This window comes from Cynara cardunculus (genome assembly GCF_001531365.2).
Source record: "Cynara cardunculus var. scolymus isolate 2C chromosome LG 6, CcrdV1, whole genome shotgun sequence".
In the NCBI taxonomy this organism is placed as follows: domain Eukaryota; kingdom Viridiplantae; phylum Streptophyta; class Magnoliopsida; order Asterales; family Asteraceae; genus Cynara; species Cynara cardunculus.
The window spans coordinates 4230748-4240870 of record NC_037533.1 but is presented as its reverse complement, the minus strand read 5'-3'; the positions used below and the strand labels follow the sequence as shown (position 1 = coordinate 4240870).

At 36.8% G+C, this 10123-nt stretch overlaps 1 protein-coding gene across 6 annotated transcripts; it reads left to right on the top strand.

The window, feature by feature from the left end:
• The first annotated feature begins 1372 nt into the window (after nt 1-1372).
• LOC112514820 (helicase sen1-like) lies at nt 1373-9855 on the top strand. 6 transcript variants are annotated; one of them, XM_025121437.1, is made up of 10 exons: nt 1373-1465; nt 2229-2272; nt 2532-2717; nt 2858-3639; nt 5750-5938; nt 6214-6309; nt 6392-6548; nt 6640-6772; nt 7297-9066; nt 9277-9855. In XM_025121437.1, exons 3-10 carry the CDS (start codon nt 2638-2640, stop codon nt 9685-9687), a joined length of 3618 nt encoding a protein of 1205 aa, XP_024977205.1. In that variant the 5' UTR covers nt 1373-1465; nt 2229-2272; nt 2532-2637; the 3' UTR covers nt 9688-9855. The 6 variants fall into 6 exon arrangements, with proteins under 6 accessions (XP_024977205.1, XP_024977203.1, XP_024977202.1 ...); XM_025121435.1 differs by having other exon boundaries at nt 2532-3639; XM_025121434.1 differs by having other exon boundaries at nt 2229-2293; nt 2532-3639.
• Nucleotides 9856-10123: the final 268 nt, after the last annotated feature.

Below are 10123 nucleotides of genomic sequence, written 5' to 3'. Positions count from 1 at the left end.
AACTTTATTCGTCCGTAAAACTGCAAACTCTGCTCATTTTGTAAGATTCGAACGCAAATTCATCCATCTGTTAAAAAAGTCAAAATAATCAGGTGTATATAAATATAATAAAAATTGTTTTAAGAATTTTAAATAAACGTAAAATTACCGATTTATCTTTTAGCTAAGGCATTTCTAATAAAATATCTAAAACGTAGAAAATTAAGACGATGATGTTTTTGTTGCTCTAAAAGACACATTTTTCATAACGTGGAAAAGATAAAAAAGAAAAACCTTTTTCCACGTTTGAAAAAAAAGAAGAAATATTTAAAATTAATATTTGAGCAAGAGAGAAAATAAATTAATAATCTTTTTATCTATACTATATTATAAAGTATTTGACAAAAACTTTTAAAAACACATAAAGTTTGTTTATTAATGTATGTTATTTAAAACTGAAGATTACAAGTAGATTGTGCGAAAGTTAACTTATTAAAGCTCCATATCTGCATTCGTGTAACTAACTGCAGATAAATATAATCAAATACAGGATAAACATCTCATTTTAAATATAAAAATCTAAAATATAATTAGGATAATCATTGAGTTCTAACATAATACTTAATTATTATCTTTATAAAATGTTATATTATTAAACCAAAAATAAATTATTTCATTATTAAACTTAAATTAAATTACAATAAAAAATTTAAAGAAATTATATAAAATTGAGAACTTTTAAATAGTTGATTTGATATTAACATTGATATATATATATATATATATATATATTTTTTTTTTCAAAATTTTATGATATTTTTAAATTTATATTTTATTCAAAAATAAAATAATTATTGTTGTATTAAAAACACATAAAATCGTATTATAATATCGACAGAGACAAAGAATAAAATAGAACATTAAAATCAAAATATATCTCATTGTATTATACGATTACACTTCTAGTTTATTTTAAAAGGAGAGAGAAAGAAGAATAATTTTATTTTATAGAAAGTTTGTTGAAATATTAAATCTATTAAATATAATTAATGCTACAATTTTAAAAGTAAAAAAGTACTTAATTTTGATATAATTTTTTTAAAAAGATTTAAATATTCTTTTTATATTTAAAAAAATTATGGAAAAACTATTAAAATTATTCTAATATTGTTTATTTGATTTTTTTATCACAATAAATAATTTTACATCTAAATATTTTTCCTTAAAAGTAACATTTATTAGTTTTTAATATTATTGGTGATTGGTGAAATATATGTGGGTCGGGTTCGGATACTGTTGTTCAAACCCCCAAAATCTACCCGGCCCCCACGCCTTTGCCCTATAAAACCTAATTCATGGCGCTCCCCAATCCATCAGATTCACAGGCAGAATTTTCATTTTGGATTCCCAACTACAGCACATTTCTCTCCTTCGCTCCTAGTTTTGCTCTATCGAGTTTGAATCAGCAATTTCGCACGTTCAATCGGTGTGTATACCTTCCTTTCTATATACATGAATTGAATTTGTATATTAGTTGATTAATCAGCTTGACATTTACAAGAATTTAGCTTAATGACTTGATCATTCATTGATTATCCCTCCCCTGTCTTAAGATCATTAGTTTTTTGGAAACCCAGATCTAAATATCATCGATTGTTTGTGTTTATGTTTCTCTGTTAGGTTTCTTTTGGGGCTAGGGTACTTATGTATGTCGTCTTTATGCACTGTTACTTGTGGAAAACAATTCAGACTGTTCATTAGTGTGATAATTGAGTGTGCTAGGGTTGTATTTGTTGATATGCATACACAGTATACTCCAGATGAATGTGACAGAATTGGATCATGGGAGTTGGATATCTTTATGAATCAAGCTAGGTATTTTTGGTTCAACTTATACGAATCTGTTCATATCCTAATCTATATAGGGTTATGCCATTTACAATGCTCTATAATCTCACTTATCAAACTTTGATGACTATTATGTCGTTGTATGCAATCCTATTACTCTTGTTGCTTTGTTTGAGGTTGTAAAGTTGATTTGAATGTTTGTTTCTTCCTTTCGGTTTGCATGGTAACCTAATTATGAGGGCTTGCTAATATACTTTTCATAGAAAGAGCATTACTTGTGCTAGAGAAGATAAAAGAAGTCTATTAATCACAGTTATAATTTGGTTTTATAATTTTGTATAATCTTGTGCTTTCCTTAACATACGTCTCATTGAAGTTTTTTCCCTTAAATTTGCTTGCAGAGTCTATTTGGTTTGCATTTATTCTGAAGATTCAAAGGTTTAAGGTGTTTTTTCATTAGTGAAAGGTGGATCTTACTCGAGATTTGTTTATGTAAGCGAGAAATGGGTTCTAGAGAAAAGCCATTATTTGATCTTAATGAACCTGCTGTGGAGGAGGAAGATAGCGGCTCTGCCATCTGCTTCCCGCCCCTGGCAGTTGCCTCAACTGTCGACACTTCTAAATTATTTACGACATCCGCTAGTCCTAATAGAACAGTAAATAGCAACGTCATTTCTCATCCTTCTTCTGTTTCGGGCTTGCAGCCTTTCATTCGGTCAAAAGGAGACTTGGCATCTGAAGGCGGTGAAGATCCGAAGATGGAAACTGATACCAGCTCTGTCATTGAAAAGGAAGAAGGTGAATGGTCTGATGTTGAGGGCTCTGCTGATGCGAACAGAAGCCGTAGTGTGCCTGAAATGTCAACTTCTGGCTATGATGATAAATCACAGGTGAAAAAAACGACTAAAATGATGAATCAAAGTGATTCTAATATGGCTGCAGTAGTAAACTCATCTTCAAATGTCGATGACATTAAGAATGAAAACAGTAATCATGCTCTTTTAGGACTTGACTCTGATTCGAATTATAGGAAAAGTAGTTGTAGCCGAAATTCAGAAGGTGATATTGCAATATATAATCAAGAAGATTATACCTTGGCTCCGAAGAGAAGAGATATTAAAGGAGCTGAAGCAACTCATGCTTTAAAGCTTGCAACTAGCCCTGGAAAGCGGTCTAAACTTGACCAACAAAAGGAAGCAATGTTAGGTAAAAAACGGAGTAGGCAAACCATGTTTCTTAATTTGGAAGATGTTAAGCAAGCAGGACCTGCTAAGCAAGTGGGACCCATTAAAATTGCGACCCCTAGAAGGCAGTACATTCCACCACCCACCACAACAGGTATTGTGAAAGAGTCACGGCCTCTTCTTGACTCCTCGGAGCGTAGCGGAGAAAAGCTATCACAACAGACAACGACGAAGGATTCAAAAGAGGTTGATCAGTCATGCAATGAAGGAAACACTTATCTGGAGTCTAGTGATACCAAATCTGAATGCGATGATGGTGATATGAGTTCAGGGCCCATAACTCGTTCTAAAAGGAGAAATAATGGAAAGGATCCTGCTACAGAGGATAGACCACTTTCAGATCATAGGCAGAATTCTTTGAAGCAGCCAGTTGATTCAAGGCAGATGAAGCATCCACCTGTTTCTTTAAAAAAGCCACCTCCAATCAGTCAAACCCCTGTTGATCCCAAAGCAGGAGTTAAAAAGCTTCCCTCCAGGAAGCCATCAACTGTCACCACTCAGTATCAGGATACATCAGTGGAGCGTCTTCTGCGTGAGGTGACTAACGAGAAGTTCTGGCAGCATCCAGGTATTATTTTTTACAACTTACTTTCTCGAACTCTGATATACTTGATGTGAAATTATTTGGTGACATCTATTACTTTCTTCTTGTTGTTGTTATAGCAAGTTTCGTCTACTGCTCCACTCTAGCAACCTTAGCACATTAGTTTGTCCCAAGGGATGTTGGAGGAGTTGAACTTACCAATTCACAATCAGTGTGAACTTTGTGATTAACTGAGCAACCCTTTGAATAATATTTGTATTTCTTTTCTCTTGTTTGCCGGGATCTAGCTTAGACCCAACAAATGGTATAACTATATGATGATTAAATTTTGGGTATGTTTAGCCACGTTAGTTGCATACATTAGAGGAGGTTAATGGATCTCTTTCCTGTCCTGTTTGGTCCACTTCTCGTTACATCATAAACATATTTCTATAGAATATGGTAAGATGTGTATATGGTTCACCAACCTGTTTTACGATGTGTTAGAACTCCCTTGCCACTCGTGTAGATTTAGGCACTGTCAATTCTCTTTATTGTAAGCTAGCGCAAGAGCACTTATGCTACTTCTCTGTAAAGCAAAAGAGACTAAGAGAAGGGAAATAATTCCAAAAAGGAAGATTATATTCCAAAAAGAGATTTATTCTTTTTGTGCCTTAATGACTGCTACCCATTAGCTTCGGGAAGGAGTGATTTGTAGGAGAGTATGACTTGGGTACTTCTTTTCTCACTCTCTTCCATTTGATTTCTTCAATTAAATTTATACTCGTAGGTCCCTTTGAAGGTTTGTGTGTTAAAGAAAGTCACTATTTTATGGAAAGCTAATCTCGGTACTTATTCAATTTAGACCAAAGTGGAGACCTTGTACTAGCAAAACATAAGCCAGCAGTTGACTGGTGAGGTTTTGACTTTTGTGTTGCCAAAATTAAAAAGAAACCATAAAGCAGGTTGTCTGCATTTAAGCCTGTGATTCCTGTCTCGTTCTCATTGCTACTCCAAATTCCTGTTCCAAGTCGTTCACATATAATTGAAAGAAGTAGAGATATTGGGGTGGATCATGAATTAATCTACATCAATAACTTTCATCAAGTGAAATGCTATTGTTCTTAGATCAGTTAGTTATTGTTGGTGGTGGAGTTTAAATATGGGATTAAATACAACCCTTTAACTCATGGTCTTGTAATCGGGTGTGGTCTTGCCCTTTAGTGTCTTGTTTTTTTTTGTGTGTGTGTGTATGTATATATTGTAGGTTTCTTAGTCTTACAAGCTGCCCTAGCATGCTTAGTTTTGCCGAGTTGCTGTTTCACATCTCTTGAGATCAGAGCTGTTCCTGGAAGGAAACTATTCTTGATTTAAACATTAAATGACTATTATGATGCTCAACTCATGCTACTATTTTGGGAAGCTGGGAGGATAAGTCATTCTATGAGGATAGTGTATTTATAGGATTCAAGCAAAAAAGGGGCTAACAATGCCTTACTCAAAAAGGGAAAAAAGAAGAGGATATCGAGAGAATCATGAATTGATATGATCAAGAACACAATGAATGACACTTCTTGTCTTCTAGATTCCTGACGTTAGATGATGTGATTACGTTGAAGAATGTATTTATTTTATTGTTCACTAAAATTTATTTCCACTTGTGCCACTTGCTAATGAGTGATAACCCTCTTGTGCAATTTGTACTGAATCTTACGATACAATTTGCCATTCACTGGTTTAGGGTGGATTCAATAACAATTCACGATTTAACAATTGTGGTTGTATTAGTTATTGAATAAATGGTAATGTTTGTATTGCTCAGGCCCACGCATAGCAGAGGGGATCCCTGCAGCTTCATGTGGTGGGAGTCCAACTTTCACGAGAGCCTGTTGAATGGAAGAAAATTCCTCGCTTACTTGCTTTTTATAGTAATGAGCTATAATCTGTACGATCTTCTACAGAGAGCTTGTGCCAACTAACATGATTAGTTTAGGATATAAATCCCAGTTTTATTCGCTTTCTTTTTAGTAGTAATCTAGTGAAGAATGTGTATTCTTTATCCATTTTCCTTAACCGGTTCACATTTAGTTTCTGGACCTCTGCTTTTTTTTTTCTTTCTCATGTAATAAAAAAACTCAAAATTTTGGACATTCAGAGGAGGCGGAGCTTAAATGTGTTCCAGGAAGCTTTGAATCAGTAGAAGAGTATGTTCGAGTATTTGAGCCCTTGCTTTTTGAGGAATGCCGGGCACAGCTCTACAGTACCTGGGAGGAATTAACCGAAACATCAACTAGAGATTTGCATACAGCGGTCCGCATACGAAGTGTTGAGAGGCGAGAAAGAGGTATATAGATTTGTATATATAGATTAGGGGAAAGTTCATTTAGAAACCGCAAATATTTTGAAAACCGAGGAACTAAATATAGTCATAATGAATGCACATTAATATACATGAATATTAATGATGAATAATGATATTCATGCTGAATATTTGGTTTACAGTTCTTTAAATATTTACGGTTCTCAAATGAACCTGCCCCATATAGATTATGTATATTTATATAATATTGTATGTGGATTTTAATTAATTAAATTCTATAATTTTGTGTGCGGTCACAGGATGGTACGATGTGATACTTCTACCTGCAAGTGAATCCAGATGGAATTTCAAAGAGGGTGATGTTGCAGTTCTTTCAACTCCTAGACCTGGAACAGGTCTGTTAACATTTCTTATATTCACGCAATAAAAATAGTCGTTTTCAAGCTACTGAAGGAAAATATGTTTCTTTTTATGCAGTCAGATATAAGAGAAGTAATTGTTCAACAATTCCAGAGGAATCCGAGGTCTGTGGACGTGTGGCTGGTACCGTGAGACGTCACATACCAATAGATACGCGTGATCCTATAGGGGCCATCCTTCATTTTTATGTTGGGGATTCTTACGATTCTAGCAGGTTCAAAATCTTGACCTCTTTTAATTAATCTTTTCTTGTTTATTTGAAATCTTGTAGCAATAAAGATTTTTCCTGTTTTTAATAATTACAGCAAGGATGATGATGATCATATTTTAAAGAAATTACACCAGAAGGGGGTCTGGTTTCTAACTGTTCTTGGTGCATTAGCTACAACCCAGAGAGAGTATGTTGCATTGCATGCCTTTCGTAGACTCAATTCACAGGTGGGTTCTAAATTTGAGTGGAAATTCTTGAAAAGTTTGTTCGGTTTGCAAGATTCCTATGGAATTTGAAGGAGTCGGAATGGAAAATTCGTTGACCAAATTCCATTCAGCTTGGTTTGCACATGGAATGGAATTGAATTCCTTAGATTCCACCATTCACGGATTTCATCATTCCATTGCATATGTGATGGAATCAAAATCCATTCCTATCCAATTTTTTCAAAAATATACAACCCCCAAAAAAGGTAGCCTACTTGTTATATATGCCTACTCGTTGCCTTTGGACTCTCGATCCTTCATTGCAACCACCACCACTGTGTCCACCCAATTCCAATTCCTTTGAGAGATTCCATTCGAAATCCTGCCAACCAAATGCCTGATCAAACTTCATTGAATTTCCATTCCAATTCCTTCAAATTCCAATTCCACCAAATTCCATGGTTCTAACCAAACTTCCCATAGGATAATTTCTTGCAGTTTTATGTTCTTATGAAGTGCTGATTGATTGATATTATTTTCTGTAGATGCAAACTGCGATTCTTCAACCGAGTCCAGATCATTTCCCCAAATATGAGGAAATGGCGCCCACCATGCCCGAATGTTTTACAACAAACTTTGTTGATTATTTGCACAAAACCTTTAACGGGCCCCAGTTATCGGCAATCCACTGGGCTGCAATGCATACAGCTGCTGGTACGACTAACGGTTTGACCAAGAGGCAAGATCCATGGCCCTTCACTCTAGTCCAAGGCCCACCTGGAACAGGAAAGACTCATACAGTTTGGGGAATGCTGAATGTTATTCATCTTGTTCAGTATCAGCATTACTATACTGCATTGCTTAAAAAACTCGCTCCTGAAAGCTACAAACAAGCAACCGAGAGTCTTTCTTCCGAAAGCGCCCCTATTGGGTCCATTGATGAGGTTCTCCAAAACATGGATCAGAACCTTTTTCGAACTCTTCATAAGCTCTGCCCGAAGCCAAGAATGCTTGTTTGTGCTCCTTCAAATGCTGCAACCGATGAGCTGCTTACCCGTGTTCTTGACCGTGGGTTCATTGACGGTGAGATGAAGGTTTACCGTCCCGATGTGGCTCGAGTCGGGGTTGATACGCAAACAAGGGCAGCTCAGGCGGTGTCGGTTGAGCGAAGAACGGAGCAGCTTTTAATGAAGAGCCGAGATGAAGTTTACGGGTGGATGCATCAGTTAAGAGGCCGTGAAGCTCAGTTGTCTCAGCAAATAGCATCCCTTCAGAGAGAACTTAATGTTGCAGCTTTCACGGGTCGGTCCCAAGGATCTGTTGGGGTGGACCCGGAAGTTCTAGTGGCTCGGGACCAGAGCCGAGATTCGTTATTGCAAAATCTTGCAGCCGTGGTTGAGAACAGGGACAAAGTTCTAGTCGAAATGTCTCGCCTTTTCATTTTAGAAGGCAGGTTCCGTAGCGGAGGGAACTTTAACTTGGAGGAAGCTCGTGCTAGTCTCGAGGCGAGTTTTGCAAACGAGGCCGAGGTCGTTTTCACGACGGTATCGAGTAGCGGTCGGAAACTTTTCTCGCGGCTCACCCATGGGTTTGATATGGTTGTCATCGATGAAGCGGCTCAAGCCAGTGAAGTAGGAGTTCTGCCGCCACTCGCTCTCGGTGCCGCCCGATGTGTTCTTGTCGGAGATCCGCAACAACTTCCGGCAACTGTCATCAGCAAGGCGGCAGGGACCTTGCTATACAGTCGAAGTCTTTTCGAAAGATTTCAACAAGCCGGTTGCCCAACAATTTTGCTATCTGTGCAGTACCGAATGCATCCTCAAATACGAGATTTCCCGTCTCGATACTTTTACCAAGGACGACTTACCGATAGCGAAAGCGTTGCAAAATTGGCTGATGAGTTATACTACAAGGATCCGTTGCTAAGACCTTACGTTTTTTATGATATCACCCACGGTCGAGAGTCGCACCGTGGTGGGTCGGTTTCTTTTCAGAATGTACATGAAGCCCAGTTCTGCTTTCGGTTATATGAACATCTTCGGAGAAGTATCAAGAGTTTGGGAATGCCGAAAGTGTCGGTGGGCATAATCACGCCATATAAGTTACAATTGAAATGCATTCAGCGGGAGTTCGCGGAAGTATTGAGTTCTGAAGACGGGAAGGATGTTTATATCAATACTGTCGATGCTTTCCAAGGGCAAGAACGGGATATCATCATTATGTCTTGTGTGCGTGCATCGGGCCACGGAGTCGGTTTTGTTGCAGATATTCGCCGGATGAATGTTGCTCTCACTCGCGCCAAAAGGGCGTTATGGGTATATTTCTTTATCCTGGAATCTAACATTTAACTCTCTATATTTCTGTTTTAGTTTGTCCAAACTAAAGCATCCACTCTCTAATTCTATCCTTAATTATGAGACAGAGAAATTCATTACTACCTCTGTTATTAAGGGTAAAATTGTCATTTAGTTAATTAAAACGTCTAATAATTACACATTTCTAAAATTGTGGATGGTTGTATGTAGGTGATGGGGAATGCAAGTGCTTTGGTTCAATCAGAGGACTGGGCTGCTTTAATTGCTGATGCAAAGGCTAGACAATGTTATATGGATATGGACTTGCTTCCTAAAGAATTCTTGGCACCCAAGGTGGCTCAGCCGCCATCCTATGGTGGTCTGCCACCACCATACGGTGGTCCACCACCGCCGCCGCCACCACCACCGGCAAAGTTCTCTAATTCGAGGGGGGGTTATATGAGGCCTGGGTTCAGACACAGATCAGAAGATGAAGGGTATGGTAAAACAAACTCGACATCAAGAAATGGGATTTATCGACAACCGTCGGATGAGTTTGATCGATCGCGAAATGGATGGCAATATGGGGGTGACAGGAGACATAATTCAAATGGGGTTGGAGGAAGGAGAGATCATCCATGAATGATGGTGGTATGAAAATGAAAGTTTTGTTGTTTCTTAGCATAGGTTTGCAGTTTTATAGTGAATACCATAAGAAAGAAGTAGAAAAGAAAAAGATGATTAGTTGAGAGAATTGTGGTATACAAGATTTTGTATAGAAAATTAAGGTGGTTGGTTGGTTGGTTAAAAATTGTTTTACTAAACTACTAAGTAACTTGTTTCTGAAAAAGTGTATAAATTTCTCTCTTTTTATTTATTTATTTATTTATAGAGATTACTAACAGATTTTTTAAAATAAAGGTTTTTCTAATATATTTAGAAGAAATAGAGGAAATTATTTTTTTTCTGAACTTGAAAAATTCTTTAAAAAGTTTGTGTCGAGACGAGAGAAATGATTTTTTAGCATTTGTTTTCAATAAAATAAATGATCTAGTTATTCTAGCAACTTAAAACCTTA

Coding starts and splice junctions, on each gene's coding strand:
- LOC112514820 (XM_025121431.1), top strand. CDS start 2,331: ATGGGTTCTAGAGAAAAGCCATTATTTGATCTTAATGAACCTGCTGTG. Junction 6,310..6,391: donor AACTCCTAGACCTGGAACAG/GTCTGTTAACAT, acceptor CTTTTTATGCAG/TCAGATATAAGAGAAGTAAT. Junction 6,549..6,639: donor GATTCTTACGATTCTAGCAG/GTTCAAAATCTT, acceptor TAATAATTACAG/CAAGGATGATGATGATCATA.